Here is a 22,220-nt window from a genome sequence, read left to right on the forward strand (position 1 = left end):
TGTCACATTCAATTGTAAAAAATAGAAACCAAAGACTTTGCGAAACGAAATGTGATACATATGTCCACAGTAAATACAAAAACCAGACAACACAATACAAAAACCAAGTACTTCTCCATGTGTATGTGAGCTACATTCACATACATTCCAATAATATCCACAGATAAGCAAATATGACATTGAGAAGAAAAAAATGAAGCCCAATAATTTCGCGATTCGTAACGTGACACATATGTTTTGAAAAAGTAGCACAACTGCAAAACATAAACTAAATACAAACGAATGCAACACAGACCATCACCACATAACAGCCTTCGAGTTTACAGAATTGCGCCAATGTAAGGCTATACCATTTTGCAGAACGCAGCAATATTCTCACATTCTCAATTTCTAATCTAATAAGCTATTGCAAAATACTATTACGAAACGTAATGTGACATGTATGTGAACATTATAACACAATATCATTACCACGGAAGTTGATGCAAGATTACCATAACAAACTCTACCAATGGATTGCTATGACAGATTGCGAAATCCATACGATATATGAGGACATTGAAAACAAAACATTCGGTACCAGATCAACACTCACCAATTGAATAAGCAGACAACTTGATCTCCTTCCCTCAAACAATCTGACTCGAAAGCGGCAAGATGAAACAACCAAACCAGAGCAACACTCACCAATTGAAAACCTAACAGACTTTGCGATCATGGCGCATATCACGGCACAAAACAATATGGAAAGAAAACGGTTAAAACATTGCAACATGTATCAAGGGTATAATAGTAAATTAATTCAATTAAAACATAATAGATAGGACTTAATGGAACACTTTCTAATTTAAATAGGACTTCAAACTTAATAAGAAATTTCTTAGGACTTAACATAATGTAAGACTCCCTAATAGGACGTATAAATAATTTTCTCAAATTCTAATAATATAACAATTAGGATATTAAAAATAACACAATCTCCCTTGTATATTATTTAGGGGTTATTTGGGATGTCTTAAATAAGTGCACTTTTTGTCTTTTTGGACTAAAAAATTGAGAAAAAAAATATGAATATTTGGGTTAACTTTTTGACTTTTTTTTTTTATGAAAAATGTGTATTAAAAAATTGCATAAATTAGTGTGTAGGGAAAAATTAGGATTAGGAGTTGTGCAGCCGTAATTTTTGACTTTTGGTGAATAGTGATAACTTTTTAACTTTTTGACTTTTTTTCAACTTGCCAAACTTGACCTTAGTAATTAACTAATCATATCATTCACACATTATTAAATTAAAAAAATACAAGGTATTATAACTTGGGAAAATTATTCAATAATTTCATAATATTACATGCCATATTCTAAGCCAATCACCAATTACTTAATCTCATGTTGTTCCTCTATTTCCAATATAAATCGTGAGTCCTTACCCATCTCTATTAATTAAAATCTTATAAAACATCGCGTATTCATATTTCAAGAATAATGCATAATTCCCCTATAACTTGTGGTTTGGTAAAAAAAATTGTACGTTACTTTTTTTAATTTAAAATTTTTTTAACTTGAAATTAAAAAATTCGTACATTTAAAATTTTTTTAACTTGAAATTAAAAAATTCGTACCTATTTATATGTGATTTTACTCCCAAACGAAGCCTTAATTCGAAGTGACCTCGGATTTCTCCAACTAACTCCCCCAGTTCAAGCCACCCACACACACCAAACACCGAAGACTGACCGACCGGTGAACGATCGCAATCCAAGAAACCCTTCACTCCCAATTTCGTATCACTTCGTGACGTTGCACCATCAGACCTCTCTCTCTCTCTCTCTCTCTCTCTCTCTCTCTCTCTTATCTACTCTTATATACTTTTAATTAATTTTTTATTCAGTAGCCTTTTCTTAATCCGAATCAATTCTTCTTCAAGGCTTCAACCTGTGTGTGTGTGTGTGTGTGGAGGTCAAATGATTGGGACTCGACGATCGTGGCTTCAATGTTTGGCCTTGGCGTTGACATTACAGCTATCAGTAATCGCCGGCGAGTTCTTCAAGCCATTCAATGTTAGCTACGACCACCGAGCTCTGATCATCGATGGCAAGCGTCGGATGCTTAACTCCGCCGGAATTCACTACCCTCGCGCCACTCCTGAGGTACCCACAAATAAAATTCGACTTTGTAAATTTCAATCTTCATATTGAGTTTCTAATAATGATCATATGTCTTGTTTATGTTTAATTCAATTTCAATTTTATTATGTTTTGAATTGTCTGTTGTTAATCTGAGTAGTTTACTTTAAGTGGGTGATTATTCGGTAGTCCAGGAGTATGGCCACTTGGTGCTCCCTGTTGGTAGGATTTAGAAAACCTTCCCAATTTATGCTAATAAATAAATAGAAAGACAGGCTGTTTAATCTATGCTTGAGTAAAACTTGGGTTGTTTCTGGGAGACAAAAATTGGTTGGCATTGGACATGAATTTGAAAGGATCTCTGCATTTTGGATTTTTTCATTTTCGTTCGGGATAGGAAAATATTTGTGGGAAATTTGAATAGACAGCATAATAAGTTTGCTAATTGAGAACAAATAAGAAATCAACACAAAAGAATTAATATTCTTCTTTAATGGGAAAAGGGGTGTTTTAGGTGAAATGTAAATTAAATATGCTTATATTTCACTCTAGTTTCACACATATTTTCCTTTTTCCTTTCCAAATCCCTCAACCAAACAAAGCATTGAAGGCAATGGAACTGTTATAATATCAGAAGAAGTCAGAGCATTTAACTATTCCCATACCATCTCTAAGCCACATTGTAACCATGCATGCTCTTGTGATTCTCTTCGTTCACAAGCTTTTTTCCAACCTTTATATATTTTGGGAAATTATATAATAGATTTTAAATACCCATTATGAATATGGTCATTGCCAACATGTCCTAGGATAGAACTTTGTGTTGTGATTTTGCTATCACCAACCTCAACACCTACCCCAAGAATGAGATGCACATCTAATGGTAGCCCTAAGGTTATGCATTGTGGCAAAGGTAGACATGTCTGAGGTTGGTTTGTGTTAACCAGCCAATTGTTGAACAAATTTGTTTGCTTATTTTAGTCTATTTTAATTTTCTTTGTCTGTATCATCTGCTATTCTTATCTTTTATTGTTCTTTTTTTCACCATCCTTTTGTAGTTCATATATTCTGTTATGCACTTATTTTCTTTGGAAAATATTATGCTTCCCTCAAGGATCTTTAAGGTTTCTTCTGCATTTTTGGTTGTGAACTAATTATAAAGCCCAACTGATATATCTCAAATGGTGTTAGATGTGGCCTGATCTGATTGCTAAGAGCAAGGAAGGTGGGGCAGATGTCATCCAAACTTATACATTCTGGAATGGACATGAACCAGTCAGAGGACAGGTGCGGTAATTTTTTTTGCCATCCTATCTGACGTAATAGCCTTGCATGGTCGAGTTCAACAAGTTAGATTTGTTTTACTAAATGATTTCTCTTATTTTTGACTTGTCTTCTCAGTATAATTTTGAAGGGAGATATGATCTCGTCAAGTTTGTGAAGCTAGTGGGATCTAGGGGACTCTATCTTCACCTTCGAATAGGTCCTTACGTCTGTGCCGAGTGGAATTTTGGGTCTCACCTTCTTTCTTATTCTGATTATACCAGTTCATTATTTTTTTGTCTTCTTAAAACTTACAATTTAAACCGTGAAAGATGATACCTTTTCATTTTGTTACAATTCAACAAATTGTTGTCTGACCAAGAAAGTTCAGCATCTTTAACTAATGATTGCAATAATTGTTAAGGTACTTAGAAGATGGTCTATCGCTATTATGTGTGTTATGTTGTGACAATAATCTGGTTCGGATGTGAAAAAGCAATAAATTCTGTTTAATGGTGCCAATCACTTGTGCCTCTTGACTTTAATTCTTTGTGCAAATAAGTTGAGCCACGTACCATACCAAGCCTCATCCCTTTGTATGATGACAGCAAGAGGGAACCTTCTTTTCTTTTCCATACAATCCTTATTAACCACACTACATCTATTTTTGGGTATCTAGCTATGTTGTTAATGTCTTGGGCATTTGCCCTAATGGTTACAGGTTATAGATGGCTGGGGGTCTTGCCCTGGGTGCATTTATAAAAAGTACTGAATATAGAAATCAAACCTTGAGCCTTTACCTTTGGGGTGGGGAGAGAGACCACTTATGGTAGCAGCTGATGGTTGGGAGTATAAAATATGCATGTATTATGTTATAGACAAATTTTAAAAAAATGCAAAAATGTAAACATTTTAAAGCATTTTAGATTGTGCTATTATAGGTAAGCTAGGGGAAAAAATGGCAATATGCCATTATTGATTTATTCATTTGATGACATTGAGGCTATTAACCAGAGAATGATACCAAAAAAAGATTATCTATCATTTTTGATATTATGAAATAATATTTGAGATGACACCATTGTCCTCCTGATGAGGTTTATAAAGAGTTATATTATCAACAAAGTATTTTTAGGTCAATATTTCCTTATGTTAGATGAATAAACTTGCAGGGGCTTCCCTGTGTGGCTACGTGATGTGCCTGGCATAGTATTTCGAACAGACAATGCACCCTTCAAGGTAAAGCATGATCAAGAGCTTTGTTCTTTTTCACATTCACAAACTTTGTTGCTTGATGCTTCTCGATTGTCTGTACTAAAACTTTTCGTATTATTAAAGTTGATGTGATACTGTTACAAGAAAAGGAGGTTAAAATTTATAGAGTTTGGTGATAAATGAGTTGTGTGATTGTAGTCATGCAGATTACCTTTGCTTCAGTGGTACCTTTACTTTGTATTGGTTGTTTTGCTTAACAGATTGGTGAAACCTCATTTTATTGCAGGATGAGATGCAGCGGTTCGTTAAGAAGATTGTGGATCTGATGCGAGAAGAGATGCTCTTCTCTTGGCAAGGTGGTCCGATCATTATGTTGCAGGTTGTAGGATAATTCTTAACTTACAGACTGAAGTTAGTTAATATAATTACATATATTTGAGGCACCTAGATAAATCTAGCTTGTTGTACTCCTATGACATTGTAATCTAATTGACACGATTATGAGTTCCTTGACTTATTTATTGATTTTCTCCCAATTATATGAAAAGGATACGAACATAATGACCAGGGTACTGCTGCTCAGTACTTTCATTTTTTCTTTCTAATACCCTTTTCTGTAAATTGACATGCCCTTACTGAAATGAAATTGTATCAGATTGAGAATGAATATGGGAATATGGAAAGCTCTTATGGTCAAAAAGGGAAGGACTACGTTAAATGGGCTGCTAAAATGGCTACTGGGCTTGGTGCTGGTGTACCATGGGTCATGTGCAAGCAAGTCGATGCTCCAGGAGATGTTGTAAATACTTGTTTCCTTTCATTTAGCATTTCAGTTTGTTCTTGCTATCGTAATACATTTAATTTTCATAAAGCAGTCGATAGACGGCTTCCTGATTTGATTGTTAGGTTTTATCTACAAAAATAGAATGCTACTTCAGTCCGTTTTATTTTTTTATTTTCCATTTATGCTCTCTCACAGATAGATACCTGCAATGAATACTATTGTGATGGTTACAAGCCAAATTCCTACAAGAAACCGACACTTTGGACGGAGAATTGGGATGGATGGTATGATCAATTTCTTACAATGTCATTGGGTTCCTGATCGTTCTGCTTGTGTTAATTTTGAGCCTACATGTTGCATGATTTCTTTGAAAATTTTGTCACCAAAAGATTTTTCCAATAATAAATAGGCTGGATCTTTTCCACACGGGTATCTATTGGAATCTTGTCTCAAATGAGTGGAGTATACATAGAAGGTTAAACTGTAGAATGAAGCAAAATTGTCAAATAATAGTTTTCTTCTAAGCCATTGTGGAATGCCTCTTTAACTTGCGAGGAAAGATAATTTCATTTTATTGGAAATATTTTAAATTATTTCAAGATAACCATTATGAAACATGTTTCATAATCATCTAGAAAATAAGATCTCCAATGCTTTGTAGATATTGCATGAAACCCGTTATCCATTGAGGTTCTTCATATATGTTGCTAACTTTTTCTTTTCTATATTAGTTTTGTAATTTGCTTTATCAGGTATCATTTGAATGGTTTCTTGCAGCATTTCCTGCCTGTATTCTGGTCAAGTTTTCCATTTCTTGTTCTTGATATGACATTTTCACATTATATAAATTGGGTTATTTGTATAATGATGGGCTGAAATCTGATCACATATGAGAATATTTTTATAAATGTAAATCTATTTGGTAATTAAATTTTATAGGACATCTTGACAAGAGTCATAAGGCATCAAGACATGATTACATTGCCTCTCACTTGTGAAATATCCTATTCACATGGCAAATTAAAGGGGTTGAAGTCTGCAAAGTCATGTATCTTTTGAATTAAGATTGATCATAAGGTATTGATTATTGCCTGTAAGAGAAAAAAGAGAAAAGGCAACTTGGGGTGGGGGACTGTAAAACATGGTTCAAGCATTCAGTTATTTGTGAAACAAAATCAAACTCAATTATGAGTATCTTTGTATCCAATAAACTTGATTTGGCAATCAATGCTCTTTTTCAGTGCTAGTTGTTTATATTACATGAGGGTCTATTGAATGCCGAGTCTCTTCTTGATGAAATACCATTGTTATCCCTCCACTGCCTTCTTTTTTGCTTCCTGCTGTTCAAATTAAGGCAATTTCATCCCTCAAGGTTAAAATTTAAGCTGAGGGTTTATTCATACAAGTTGATAGGAAATTGATTCATCTACATGGGTTCTTTTTTAAGGTACACTGAGTGGGGTGGAACATGGCCACATAGACCTGCTGAAGACCTTGCATTTGCAGTCGCTCGGTTTTTTGAACGTGGAGGGAGCTTTCAGAATTATTATATGGTAAATTAACTAAACAGACAAGTGCTTCAATAGCATGCATTCTAAGATGCAATACAATTAAAAATAGAATCAGATCATTGAACTGTGAATTTTTTTTTATAAAAAATATATCTTTTGGCTAATTGATATTCAACATTTATTGGGGTTAAAACAACTTTCCTTTGCTAGAATATTTTATATTAGTTACCATCAAAACTTGCATGATTTCCATGGTTTGCTCAGAAGATACAAGACACCCTATAGGGCGAGTGAACCTTCTAAATTTATGAGAGCACCTTATTTTATTTTGGTAATCATGGGTTACCAATGTATGATATACATATTTTTATGTATATATGTATTTCTCCTCACCCCTGCTAAGCTTTAATACAAGGAGGAATGAGGATAGTGGACACAGTGGAGCCAAGAGCACTATGGAAAAATCCAAGCACCACCTTTGAAAGAGCACAACTTTTGAATGGATGATGGCATCTTATATACTCATGGCAGTCTTGTATCAGCGACAATGTGGGACAAGGCCACTGTTTTTCCCGCTAAGTATTAATATGATGGAAAGGCAGAAAGTCAAAACAGTAGAGTTAAGGACACTAAGGCACAATTCAAGCACAACCTCCAAAAAGACCTATCTTTTGAAGGGGTGATGACGCATATGCTGCATATTGACCACCAAATGCATGGTTTCTCTGATTTGTGCTTGCAGTTTTTCGGTGGGACAAATTTTGGCCGTACTGCAGGAGGCCCAAACTATATTACTAGTTACGATTATGATGCTCCAATTGATGAATATGGTAAGTTAAACTTTACTTAAATAAGATCAAAAAAATTTTTTGGGTTAACAACTGATGTATAACTTGGATACAAATATATGGTTTAGTTGCTAATTCATATCACTATCAGCATTCTCATTGAATGGTTGTTCACCAATCTCACTTTTTATCTCTTTATTTTTCGTACAGGATTACTAAGACAGCCAAAATGGGGGCACTTAAAGGATCTGCATGATGCTATAAAGCTTTGTGAACCTGCTCTTGTTGCTGTTGATTCACCTCAGTATATGAAATTGGGACCAAAGCAGGAGGTTTGTTTTAACTGCATGATCTACTTAACTATTAGTTAAAAAAAAAAAAAATGATGTAATATTATTGATTGATGTCTTACAAGATTGATTCATTACAATTCCTATACAATCTATATATAGAAGAAAATGTGGTAGTAGGTGTAGTGGAGGTGATAGTGGGTTAGGTGAAGTGGAGTGTGTGGTGAAGTGGAGGTAGGTGAAGTGGAGTGTGTAGTGGAGTAGGTGAAGGTAAAGATGGGAAATTCTAACAGCCCCCCGCAAACTCAAGGAGGATAGAAACTAACCAACTTGAGTTTGAAGAGAGGAACAAAACAAGAAAATACATAAAAAAAGGATAGGAGACACTGTATGGGGGTGGCATAACCATGTAGAGGACAGTTTATGGGGTCATGTCGGACCGTTGTAGAAGACAGTTTACGGGGTCATGTCGGACCGTTGTAGCAGACACTATTGTGACAGTTGTGGTGACAGTTTACGGAGTCTTGCTGGACCCTTGTAGAAACTAACCGGAATCAATGTCGGGACAGTTTACAGAGTCTTGTCGGACCCATAAAGGAGCTAACCGGAATCAATGTCGGGATAGTTTACAGAGTCTTGTCGGACCCTTGAAAAAGCTAACCGGAATCAAATGTCGGGACAGTTTACAGAGTCTTGTCGGACCCATAAAGGAGCTAACCGGAATCAATGTCGGGACAGTTTACAGAGTCTTGTCGGACCCATAAAGGAGCTAACCGGTATCAAATGTCGGGACAGTTTATAGAGTCTTGTCGGACCCGTGGAAAAGTGGCATCCTCAAAAGGTGTGCCCAATTTTGTCAAAAGGCGTGCCATCAAAAGGCGTGCCCAATTCATCAAAAGGTGTGCCGGACATGATGGCGAGGCACGTGGGCGCCTTGGCTTGCGTGCCCGTTTGTCGGCTGGTGATAAGAGGCGCGCGATGCGCGTGGCTGCCTCGGCTATAAGACAGAGGCTGAGGCTGAGGCAGAGAAAAGCTGCGAAAAATCTCTGAAAAAACAAAAAACTCTTCTTCGTTTTGCTGAGAGAGATAGTCCGTAACACTCTGTTGTCTGAGAGAGATTTCTGAGAGAGATACTCTGTAATACTCTGTGGCCCAGAAAATGGCTTCATCTTCCCGGAGTCTGCTCACTCTCTTTCCCGACCTCAATGAGTCAACAAGAGAGACAACTGGTGCAGTGGCACTGGAACCTCAACCAAGCGCCACGGAGTTTACTCCGTTGAACTTTCCGATGCGGTCTGTGGAGCAAAGAATGGCAGTGCAGTCGGATGTGGAGGCCAATCAGTATACTTTGAAGGCATGTGTGGAAAGCATGACGGCGGTCACAAACCTGTCGAACCGGCTGCAGAGTAGGACAAATGAGGTGCAGCATTTAAACTCCCAGCTGGTTCTGCTCCAACGCATGTATAAGGATGCGCGAGCAGAGATAAGCGTGCTAAGGGCAGAAAACAAGGAGCTGAAGCGAAAGGCCACCGTGATGTTCCGATTTGGAGGTCCTCCATATGCTGCAGTGGAGGAGTATGGGGGAGTGAACGTGCTCAGTGGACAAGGGAACACGGAGACCGGACTGGCACGGGACACCCAAGATAAAAGTAAGAAGAAGAGACCTGCAGTAGAATAGAGAAGGGAAAAGAAAAATCCCACTGTGGGTGTGGTTGTTTTGTTTGTATTTTTTTTTTTTTTTTTTTTTTTTTTTGTGTGTAAAATGATGATCGGGGTGAGGCCCGATATGAATAAAATGAGTTTGCAGTTCGTCTTCTTCCTCCGTGTTTGTTTGTTTGGTTTTTTTTTTTTTTTTTTTTTTTTTTTTTTTTTAAATAAAATAAATAAATAAATAACATAAAAGAAAAGAAAGAAAGTGGAGCAACGGGTGAGGTGCAAAAGGTAATGATAATTGTTTGTGAGTGGAGAATAAAGAAAAGAAAAGAAAGGGGTTGTGTGGCACTTTTTTTTTTTTTTTTTTTTTTTTTTTTTTTTTTTTTTTTTCTGGAAAAGCATGTTGTGGCCCCCACCATCCAAACACTGAGCTAAACTAATGGTTTTATGAGGCATTAGTTTAATATATAGATATAGTAAAATAAAAAAAAAATGTGGGAGATAACGTGGGTGGTGTGTGGGTGATTATTAGAGAGAGAGAAGAAGGCCCCCCTGTTTGGTTTTTTTTTTTTACTTTTCTTCTTTATTCTTCCGCAAGAGAGAAGCCTCGGCAGAGAGGCGGCTGTTAGAAAGAGAACTTGAGTGCGAACTGGCGGTGCGAAGGAACGCAGAGGGCGGCGCAGTATAGCGAGAAGGCGCATGTTTGGCAGGCAAAGGCGAGGAAGTTGGAGGAGACAGCGGTGTCGGAGCCGAGGTCGGCGGCGGTGGCTGCCGCGATGGGCAAGAACCGACTGGAAGAGCCGGGACTGTGAAGTTCTTGCATCTGTCTAAGAATGATTTTTATGGCGAAATACCATCCCAGCTTGCTGGGTCTCTGTGCTCGAGCTCGAATGGTCTGGTGGAGTTGGATCTTTCTTTCAACAATTTGTCTGGCTCTGCTCTGCCATGGAATCTCGATATCTCTAATAACAACTTTTCTGGTGAGTTACCGATTGGGACTCTCCTGGTATTTGTCAAGATCCTAGCAACATGTTGAAAGTTCTGTATCTTCAGAACAATAAGTTAGCAGGTCCGATACCGAAGAATCTGAGTAACTGTACTCAGCTGGTTACTCTTGATCCGAGCTTCAATTTCCTCACTGGGGAAATCCCTGCTAGCTTGGGTTCCCTCGCCAAGCTCCGGGATTTGATGATTTGGTTGAATCAACTGGTTGGGGAAATCCCACCAGAGTTGATGTATATTCAGAGTGTTCGGTAGAGTTGGATCTGGAAGCTGGGTTCTCACAGGGTAAGGTTAACAGTGATGGTGGACTCGAATAAATTTCAAGGTATGTGTAGAGAATTTTAGCAGACTAGGTTGAGGTCCGGCGGGCGGCCAAGGCGAGGTTACCGCCCGCCGGTGAAGCGAGAAATACTAAGGTCTTAACCTTGCTCTGATACCAAGTTAAAAAAAAAAAAATGGTGTAATATTATTGATTGATGTCTTACAAGATTGATTCATTACAATTCCTATACAATCTATATATAGAAGAAAATGTGGTAGTAGGTGTAGTGGAGGTGATAGTGGGTTAGGTGAAGTGGAGTGTGTGGTGAAGTGGAGGTAGGTGAAGTGGAGTGTGTAGTGGAGTAGGTGAAGGTAAAGATGGGAAATTCTAACACTATTAATGCAAAGTTATCTTAGCTTCGTTATTTTTGTTAGCTAGAAGTATCAAAAGATATATTGCAATTTCTATGATGTCAAGTTGTAGCCTCTTATGTTTTTCCTACTAGCATACTGTAGAGTTCAGCATCAAGCAAGACCCAATTTTTGAAGTTCTAGGATTGGAATTTTCATTGTTGACTGTGTTTCTCACCTAATGATATCTTAAAAGAAAGTGTTTCCATGCTCATGGCATTGAGGTGACAGTGTTTCAATGCAGTTTGTTGGTAGTGTAAATGTATAAAGCTTTTGAGATGAAATGATAAGTATCTGAACTTATCATTAGTATGGGTAATTTAAAAGCAGGCAGGCCTGTTAGTGTTTGTTGTATACTGCAAATGAATAATTTAATTCCCCTAGGACATTCAAATTTGCAATAAATTTACAACCTGGTTTTGTAGTACTTAACCTAAAATAACTAAGTAGTTCTGCAATTTTTTTGGCAGATATACTAGAATTTTTTTTATTGCTTTGGGCAGAGGGAACTTTGTTTTCTTTGTCGCAATTTATTTTTTTCGTAAAAATTGCCATTAGATATCTTATTCTTCCTGTCCTCCTTTACCCTTTCATTGTACTTCATTTTAGAAATTAACGCAATTGATATGACTAACTTCAGGCACATTTGTATGGTACAAATGTTCATAGCGAAGGCCAGACCTTAACTTTGTCAGGAAATAAAAGCACCTGCTCAGCATTTCTTGCAAATATTGATGACCATAATGCGGCTGCTGTGACATTCTTTGGTCAAGTATATACTTTACCACCATGGTCAGTGAGTATATTGCCAGACTGCAGGAACACAGCTTTTAACACCGCCAAGGTTTGTTAGTATTTGTTATATTATATGTATGAAAATTATACTGTTTACTGATCAACAAGCGGCATGTCAGATAACCTTTGACGTATCATATATCTACATATGTTCACACAAAGAATTTAGCAGTTATATTTACTTGATAGTTGATAGAGTGGTTATATGTAATTGGACATTCAATATTCATGTGAAGGCGGTGAATCAGCGATATAATATGCTATAGCTAATTTAATTTTTTGCATAGTATATTATTAACTGTAAATACATTATCAGATTTCCATATTATAATAAGCTATCTAATAGTCCTGCTTGTGGTTCTTACTATAGGAATTGTAAATATTTAGTTTCTAATCCAGTTTCTGAGACACCTCTCGTCCTTTCAATATTTCGAGCAGGTTGGGGCTCAGACTTCCATTAAGACAACAGAGTTCAGTTCACTTCTTTCTACAAATGTTTCTGTACTTCGACAATTACCGAGTCAAGTTGAAGTTACCTATATCTCAAAAACTTGGTTGACTGTTAAAGAGCCAATTGGTGCATGGGGTGAGGACAATTTCACTGTCCAGGGCATTTTGGAGCATTTAAATGTGACAAAGGATCGTTCTGATTATTTGTGGTATATGACCAGGTACATCTTTATCCAAGTCTTGCAGCTCGGTACATTAAGATCAAGCTGTATAAGTAGATGTTAAAATTTACCATCACCTACCACCACCTACTCCTCACCTACTCCTCACCTACTACACTCACCCTCTCCTATATAATGAGCCACTCACCATTTGTAAGATATACAATCAACATTCATCAATCAATAATACATATATTTTTAACTTGGTATCAGAGCAAGGTTAAGCACCTAGTATTTTCACTTCACCGGCGGGCGGTAGCCTCGCCTTGGCCGCCCGCCGGACCTCTCATCTCTCAACTGTTAGCAGCTATTGATATTGCAGATCCACTGCTTGACCCGCAAGGGGACCCTGATGTTATGTAAGGATTCACTCCTTGTCCAGATCGAGCGCACCAGCCTTCCTCAGCCTCTCTACAACCCCTGCATCTCGAGCCAACTCCGACCCACGTCATCTTTTCTGCTCAGCATTTCTTTACCTGGTTCTTGAGCTCCCAAGAGTAAGCTCACGATCATCACCAAGCCATACCCGCTTTCTCCGGGTCGGGTCTCGGCTCTCCGCCGCCCAACGCCCCCACGGGTACAAATACACTGCTAGTAGTATTCTGTGCAATACTTACAGTCGCCTCCGATGCCTTCAGCGTCTCCATCGTTTGATCTAGCCGCCAGACGATCCACCTCCGCCGCAAAAATGCTTTCGCCGAACAGAGAGCTGTACACCAGCAGACCTTCCACTGGATGTATTCGATAGGGTGGTCGGCATTCCAGGAAGGTCGAGGGCGGCGTGCCAACCCGTAGACCTTCCAGGGGCCGACGAGGGTGTCGGTGAGTGGGAGGATCTCGGCAAGGCTGTTGCCGACGATTCCTGTCACGCCGATGATCAGGGCCACGCTCTCATACTTAGGGGGTGCATCATCTTCTTGGAGTTTCTTCTTTGCAGCGCCGATTGCACCTGCCCACCACCAGCTCATTTTGTTGTTTTTGGTTCTGGGTTCTGCAACTTCAGATCTGAGCAGATTTGCTCCATTTCGTCTATTCCTCACTCTCTCTCTCTCTAAAACTGGAAGAGCAAGAGGGCCATCACTGTTGAACCCATATTCCAACTCAGCTTCTTCACGTAACATCTTGAACAGTGGATGATTTGCATACTCAGTCTTGACCACAAACCTCTGTTTTTGAGGTCCTACATACACCGACAAGCAGCCTTCCAGCGCAACCCGGTGTTTTCTAGGCCGCTTTTCCTCATCACCCAGTGCACACATTTTACAACCACTCTCTTTACACCACCCACGTGATGCTGAGAGAGAGAGCCAGCCACCACTTTTTCTTTTCCTCCTTTGTTTATTTATTTCTTTATTATTCTTTTTTTATCTCTTCCTCCTTTTTATTTTTAAAAACCTATTTTTCCTTACAATCCTGTTCCCCACTCCACTTTCCTCTTTTCGTTTTTTTTTTTATTTTCCTATTCTGGCGCACTACCTCTACTTTATCTCTTCCTCCTTTTTGACTTTCCAACCATCACGTCCTTTGCAAACAAACATAAAAAAAAAATAAAAAAAAATAAAAAAAAACAAATTAACTTATGGGAAACCCCATCAAACTGTTACTCTTTTGAAAATTTCTATTATAGCATAACAGTCCTTCCCCCAAAATTTTGCACATCAATTGTTTGCGTATTCTGAGATAAAAAACTTTGAACGAAGACGACTTGCATACCACTCCTTTTATTCATGTCGGGGCTCACCCCGTTCACCATTTTACATAAAAAAAAAAAAAAAAAAAAAAAAAAAACAGACACACCAACAAAACAACCACACCCCCCGTGGGATTTTTCTTTTCCCTTCTCAACTCTACTGCAGGTCTCTTCTTTTTGCCTCCGTCCTGCGCGGCCCTTGACGGTGCTGCCTCCGTGTTTTCCACGCCACCGAGCACGTTCACTCCCCCATACTCCTCCACTGCAGCATATGGCGGACCTCCAAAACGGAACATCACGGTGGCCTTCCGTTTCAGCTCCTTATTTTCTGCCTTTAGCACACTTATCTCTGCTCGCGCATCCTTATACATGCGTTGGAGCAGAGCAAGTTGGGAGTTTAACTGTTGCACTTCATTTGTCCTGCTCTGCAGCCGGTGCGACAAGTTTGTGACCGCCGTCATGGTTTCCACACATGACTTCAGAGTATACTGATTGGCCTCAATATCAGTTTGCACCGCCATTTTTTGCTCCACCGACCGCATCGGAAAGTTCAAAGGAGCAAACCCAGAAGTGTTTGGTTGGGGTTCACTGGCCACCGCACCAGTTATTTCTCTTGTGGACTCGTTCAGTTCTGGAAAGAGCGTAAGCAGACCACGGGAAGAGGAGGCCATGTTCTGGGTAGCTGGACGGGAAGAAGAGGCCATGTTATGGTTGCTGAGTGTTTCAGAGATGGGTTGGTTACAGAGTGTTTACAGAGTGTTACCAGTGTATCTCTCTCAGCCCACGAAGAGTTTTTCAGAGGTTTCAGACTGGTTTGATTTCCACATGTTCTCTCAGCCTCCGCCTTCATTTATATAGCACATGACGAAGAGGCCGACACGCGCACTGTCGATCACGTGCATCGCCGCGTGTTTGGCGCGCCTTTTGATGGCACGTCTTTTTATGGATTGGGCACGCCTTTTTATGGATTGGGCATGCCTTTTTATGGATTGGGCACGCCTTTTGAAAGATTGGGCACACCTTTTGAGGGTGCGACTTTTTAAGGGTCCGACAAGACTCTGTAAACTGTCCCGACATTGATTCCGGTTAGCTCCTTTATGGGTCCGACGAGACTCTGTAAACTGTCCCGACATAGATTCCGGTTAGTTTCTACAAGGGTCCAGCAAGACTCTGTAAACTGTCACAACAACTGTTACAACATTGTCTGCTACAACGGTCCGACATGACCCCATAAACTGTCTTCTACATCGGTATGATACCACCATCCGGTGTCCTCTACCACATTATGACACCCCCATACAGTGTCCTCTGCAACATTATGACACCACCATCCAGTGTCTTCACCAATGGTCTGACACGACCATACAGTGTCTCCTATCCTTTTTTGATTTTTATGTATTTTCTTGTTTTGTTACTCTCTCCAAACTCAAGTTGGTTAGTTTCTATCCTCCTTGAGTTTGCGGGGGGCTGTTAAAATTTACCATCACCTACCACCACCTACTCCTCACCTACTCCTCACCTACTACACTCACCCTCTCCTATATAATGAGCCACTCACCATTTGTAAGATATACAATCAACATTCATCAATCAATAATACATATATTTTTAATTGTAGAAATATCATTTTTGTATTGACAAATGTTTTTACAACTCATTTTCTAATACAACTTATTTTAGCTGATGCCTATTCTATATCTAACTGCAGAATATATGTTTCTGATGATGAAATCTCATTTTGGGATGAAAATTCAGTTGAGCCAGCACTTACAATTGATAGCATGCGTGACTTGGTGCGCATATTTATTAATGGGAAGCTTATAGGTACATTTAATTTTTATTTGTGTATCCCTTTCAGAATTCTCTTCATTCTGGGACTGAAGTTCACTTATGCAATAGGCTTCTCTTTTAATTTATTTTACTTTCTATACATCAGTTCCCTTCCCTTGTCTTCTCTTGTTTTATGATCACTTGGTGCCTTTGTATGTGTGTCTATATATACTTATAGACAAGATTTTTTCTCTCACCATGTGATCTATCTTTTGAAAGTGAAGGCAGTGCGGCTGGCCATTGGGTAAGGGTGGACCAACCTGTTCAGCTTAAGCAAGGATACAATGATTTGGTGTTATTATCTGAGACAATTGGCTTGCAGGTAATATTTCTTAGAGTGGGTTGTATCCCGAACCACTTTCTAAATAAAATATATTCTTGACTCTTCTTTCCAAGAAGGCTTACAGTGTTAAATTCTTTATGATCTTTTGAAACTAGGAAATGATGTGTAAAATATTCTTAGATGGAATTTTCGCATGCACCTGTCTAGTTAGATAGGGGTGACCATTGGTTCAATAGTAAAACCTTGGCCTAATAACCTTGAGGTTATGGGTTCAAGTTATGGGGCAACCACTTTGTGCACTATGCCAAAGGTTAGGTGTGTACCTAATCTTTCCCCTCCCAAACACACATTAATTTGTACTAATTGGGCGTTGTTTTTTTACCTGTCTAGTTACATATTTAGGAATGTCAACTCTGATTTTGTATTTTGTTGGGTTTGAGCAGATTCTTGCATTTGCTTCTTCCCGAAAAGTATACTATCTAATCATCAGGGGGTGGATCCAGGATTTTTCTTTCGTAGAGTGAGGCAACAACCAATTGATTACCCAAATGTCTAATTATGTGAAGTATACCAATATCTTCATCACAATTCACAATAATCAAACTAAAATCTTGAACCAGAACCGCCAATTTGATTTACTAGAAATAGAAACTAAACATTTGAGTCTATACGATATTACTTTTTCCCAAATAAACAAAAAACTGAATAGACTAAAACCCAAAAGAGAACACCACAAATATGTAAACTTGTGTTAACAATTATTATTCTTATGGCTTGGCATGAGTAATTTGAAGTTAAAGAAATGTCTAAAAGATGATTCACAAAAATTCTCCTCGTGCCAAAATGGGAGCACAAGTGATGTTGGTCACAAAAATTGACCCTTTCCTTATTAAAAGAACTTCGTCTGGTTATTTTAAAAGGTCAAAAAATGGAAAGAATATTGAGTTACCCAAAATGATTTTACAATTTCAGTGGGGTTTCTTGACCCCACTCAGGGACATGTAGCTCTGCCATGCTTATTGTCATTAGCTTGAGCTGGTTATATGCTTATTGCTGGGCCAATTCTCTTCAGTCTTATCTCTTTTCATGAATTGGAAATTACTTGATGCATTTTTTTTTTGCAGTGATATAGTCCTCCGAGAGATACTAATTCCATCTTTTTGTTCATACTCTTTCATTAATTATACAGAATTATGGTGCTTTCCTTGAGAAAGATGGGGCAGGATTTAAGTGTCCAATTAAGCTTACTGGGTTTAGAAATGGGGATATTGACCTCTCTAACTCATTATGGACCTATCAGGTACTTCTTTTTTTTATTATATTATCTCAGTTTTCTGTTCTGTATTTCTAAACATGGATTCAGCAAAAATTTTCAATATGCAATCAGTCTATTAGATACCTGTGTGTATAGAGTATCTTTTTAGTTGATTTCCGATGAATTAGTAAATGTAAGTTTTTATCAGCAAGCATGTTTGTTTCCATGTTGACTTCCAGTTTGCTAGAGAATGAACCTTTAAAAATATGTTTTAGTGACTTACTGGAAATGACAAATTTGCAGGAATAAGACTGAAGCATCTTGCAAGATGCATTGCAGTATTTTACTGTATTGTGATATATGGACCAATATTAAGTCTTATCTAGCTAGTCATGATAATCTTGCATTTTCTCTTTGTCATGATGCAATCATGTCAGATTTGGAGAACAATGCAATCAGGTTGATTTTGTGACATCTTGGCCAATGTTGTGAGCGTTGAATAGAACCCTAAACCTAGAAACTTCCAGTAACACTACCCCTCCACAAAAAGAATAAAAATAAATAAGTGAATAAAATAATTGCAAACATAATTAAGTTTCTTAACCTGTCCTAGATCTGAAAAGTAGTGGTTTCAAATGCATCCTTGTGGCAAAGGTCAGATCTCTTTTTTGTTAATCCTGCAGACCATATTAAAACTTGCTCACTCCACTTTCATACCATATCAATTTAGTGTTCACACTGCATTCATCATGCCTTTAATTATCATTTATGCAGGGCTATAGACGATGAACTTCATGTGCCTTGGCTCCAGAAAATACCATCATGACTTTGCCTGACAACAATTACTAACCTCCCATTTGTTCTCATATCTTGACTTTAGCTTTTGTAAAGAGGGGTAACTTTATATCATCATGAGCGTGGCCAGGCCCTCCTACTTGATTATTTATGTCCTGAATAGTTTTACTTTTTGCTTCAGGTTGGGCTCAAGGGTGAGTTCATGAAAATTTATACCATTGACGAAAATGAAACGGCTGGATGGACTGATCTGACTCTTGATGCAATTCCATCCACTTTTTCCTGGTACAAGGTGAGTTTATTATTTTTCCAGACTTATTTTTGTGAAGACCAATATCAGGAATGGTTGTTTTCTGTGTGCTTATTTGCTATATAAACCAAACTAAATCAAGCCTTAAATCCCATCAAATAGGGTTGCTTATTTGCTATATACAAGGTAAAATGCACTAGGCATATTATTATATTATTGGGCACATCTTCATCGTAGTTAATTTGATTCCATGGTAACTGAAAGAGCCTCATACCACTATTTATTTTTGCCTGACGAATACTGGCAGCTGATTCCACTCATCAAATGATCATTGTAAAAATTAGAAACCACTATATGATGTGTTTGATAGATCAAATACATTTAAATAAGGGGTTTAAGAGCCAAAACACGTTTGTTTAGTTCTTGTAAAAAGAATACTGCTTCTTGAAGCCCTTTCACATGTCCTGTGAAGGAACATTGATGACATTAACCATTTGATTTTGATAAACTCACCATCCACATGGCACACTGGTAACTCTGCATCAGCTTTGCTATCCCTCGTGTGAAAGGAGTATTGTTAGATGTCTTGTCATCAAAGCATAACCAACAAAAGAGATTTGTTTTTTATTTGGACAAAATCTATTATTCAGCCTCTTGGTGTGTAAGCATTTATTGTTTGAAGTATTCCATGGTAGCATTTATTTATAATCAACTTCGCTTTGCCTGGGGTGTGTAATAACTTATCCTTGAAGATGAAAACAAAAAACAAGAGACATGAAAAAAGGAAAAAAGGAAAATTTTCTGATGCCTTTATTTATCTGGTTCCTTTTGCTGTCCAATTAGACGTACTTCGATGCCCCTGTTGGGACGGAACCAGTTGCCCTTAATTTGGAGAGCATGGGGAAAGGCCAAGCATGGGTCAATGGCCACCATATAGGAAGATATTGGACTTTGGTTGCCCCAAAAGATGGATGCCAAGAGATTTGTGACTACCGCGGTACCTACAATTCAGATAAGTGCACAACAGGTTGCGGCAAGCCTACACAGATCTGGTAAACTTAAGTTTTGAAGAAATACAAAAGAATTATGCCATGCCCAAGTTCTCTCTAATATATGTAAAGTAGTATGAATATCAAATTTGATCCAATGTTTCTTCCAGTATATCTTGACAATCCTTCATATATAGATATGTTTCTTCCATGAAGCTGTTCTGACATAGCCATTGTTGATCAATCTCCAGGTACCATGTACCAAGATCCTGGTTACAAACATCAAATAATTTACTTGTTCTCTTTGAGGAAACAGGAGGGAACCCATTTCAGATTTCAATTCAGTCACATTCTACCGACACCATTTGTGCTCAAGTGTCGGAGTCCCATCATCCACCTCTCCGAATGTGGTCCCATCCAGATTTTGTCAATGGAAAAATATCAGCAAGTGAATTAATTCCTGAAATGAATCTACAGTGTGATGATGGGTATACGATCTCCTCCATAGAATTTGCTAGCTATGGAACTCCTGGGGGTAGCTGCCAAAAGTTTTCCAGAGGCAACTGCCATTCACTGAATTCATTGTCTGTGGTATCTCAGGTCAGTGATTTATATTTATGTGTCAAATTGCATACCCGTGGCATCTTACTTGTGGATGACATCTGATTGTAAGTTTGAAGTCCATTTTTAACCTTGAATGTAAGGAGGAACTACTTTGATCAAGTAATAGGATGCATAATAACATTTGTGGAACTAACTAGGGCAGGGTAAGTTCAATTGATGAAGAACTAAGAGTAGTTATAGAGCTTTCTTCAGTTAATTATGAGACTTCTTGGAAACAATTAACATGTAGAGCTTCACTGAACTATTTGCTGCGTAAACAGTCTGCACTTAATAAAAAACAAAAACAAAATAAAAAATAAAAAAATAAACCTATTGTTCATTCTGATTGACAGATACAAAGAAATTTTGACTGCTAAGGTTGCACTGGCCATGTTTGTTTACCGGCGTGGGTAGCTGGACTGGATTGATATGGGTGTGGGTCCCACCCGCAACTTGTTTGGTGTTGATTTGGGAGGGCGGATTGCTAGTGTGGAGGGCTTAGTAATCTCTCTCAGTAGGGAGATTAGCTTGAGTGAATTTTGAGTGAGATTAAAAAAATAGTGAACGGATTGAATCTATTTTATATAAAAATTTTACTTTTTTAATTTTTTTTTACCAAGTGCACCGGTTTGTTTTAATATTTGTTTTAGTTTTTTTTTTAATATAAAATTTATTTATTTATTTATTTTATATAAAAATAATTTAACAATCTCGTTACTACACATCTCCCACACTATCATCAAAACAAACACACTTTTACTTAATCCTCTTACTAACAATTCTCACATTAACAATCTCTTCACTAACCATTCTTTCACTAACAATCCCATCCAAGCTAATCCGCAAAACAAACACGGCCTTGTATTTTAATTCTGGTTGGCTGTTTGTTGCAGTGTTTAATGTGTAGCCAATTGCAGCATATGCTGCATCATGATTTTGGAGGGGTGCAGCCATCATTTTACTTGAAAATCAGAACAAGTGGCATGCCCACATTTAAGCAGAGATTTATCTAGAAAGAAATAGCTGTTTTATTAGTGGCTATATACCTGATACATGCATATTAGTCTAATGAAGCTTTTCTTACTGTTCTTTCAGGCATGTCAAGGAAGAAATAGTTGCTCTGTCGGAATTTCTAATGCTGTGTTTGGAGGTGACCCTTGTCACGGCACAGTCAAGACTTTAGCTGTCGAGGCGAAATGCGTGCCATCATCCACCATCGGTTTCTCAGCTGTGGAGTGATGAGCAGCTGATGTGACGAATGGAGCTCTCACAGCTTCAATGGATGGGGACAGTTTCATGCCAACATAGATGGTATTCTATTTCATAAGAAAGTTGGGAACAACAGAGATTGGATTCAAATTTGTCTTTTTTTGTTCTGTAACGTGTTCCATTTGAATCCAATTTTGGAGCTTGTATCCCTGTCAAGAGTGAAGAAATGCTTGACGGTTTGGATGTGTACAAGTTAAATAAAATGTATATATTTTCATTATTAGGTGTGCAAATTCTCTCTAGTCCACTACTCATGGGTCTTACCACGAGTCCCTTTTCAAAATTTGAGTTGTTCAATTTGTGGACTTGTGTGTAACTTATTCATAAAATAAAAATATATATATATATATATATATATAATAATTATAATTATATAATAATTGTAATTATATAATTTTATCATATTTGTTTTAAAAATAAATAACAAATAATAGCATAATTTTTTAAAGTCAAGTATAATAAAATCATGTAGTTAAAATTATTAAGACC

At 37.8% G+C, this 22,220-nt stretch overlaps 1 protein-coding gene across 1 annotated transcript; it reads left to right on the forward strand.

Annotated features, from left to right (window-relative positions):
* The first annotated feature begins 1,653 nt into the window (after window positions 1-1,653).
* On the forward strand, window positions 1,654-21,951 carry BGAL9 (beta galactosidase 9). The gene is made up of 19 exons (XM_082875167.1): window positions 1,654-2,147; window positions 3,315-3,410; window positions 3,525-3,637; window positions 4,559-4,625; window positions 4,888-4,980; window positions 5,257-5,400; window positions 5,581-5,669; window positions 6,833-6,938; window positions 7,639-7,726; window positions 7,895-8,016; window positions 11,942-12,145; window positions 12,535-12,767; window positions 16,166-16,281; window positions 16,512-16,609; window positions 17,760-17,870; window positions 18,802-18,912; window positions 19,714-19,922; window positions 20,111-20,459; window positions 21,558-21,951. The coding sequence occupies exons 1-19, from the start codon at window positions 1,962-1,964 to the stop codon at window positions 21,699-21,701; spliced, it is 2,679 nt and encodes an 892-aa protein (XP_082731293.1). The 5' UTR covers window positions 1,654-1,961; the 3' UTR covers window positions 21,702-21,951.
* Window positions 21,952-22,220: the final 269 nt, after the last annotated feature.

This window comes from Camellia sinensis, chromosome 6 (genome assembly GCF_055761805.1).
Source record: "Camellia sinensis isolate YWXY chromosome 6, ASM5576180v1, whole genome shotgun sequence".
Taxonomy (NCBI): domain Eukaryota; kingdom Viridiplantae; phylum Streptophyta; class Magnoliopsida; order Ericales; family Theaceae; genus Camellia; species Camellia sinensis.

What these genes read in the sequence shown, in the direction of transcription:
- BGAL9 (XM_082875167.1), top strand. Translation starts at nt 1,962, where the DNA reads ATGATTGGGACTCGACGATCGTGGCTTCAATGTTTGGCCTTGGCGTTG. An exon ending in TGTGCCGAGTGGAATTTTGG is followed by an intron (nt 3,638 to 4,558) that starts GTCTCACCTTCT and finishes ATAAACTTGCAG; the next exon opens with GGGCTTCCCTGTGTGGCTAC. An exon ending in TATTAATGGGAAGCTTATAG is followed by an intron (nt 16,282 to 16,511) that starts GTACATTTAATT and finishes TTGAAAGTGAAG; the next exon opens with GCAGTGCGGCTGGCCATTGG.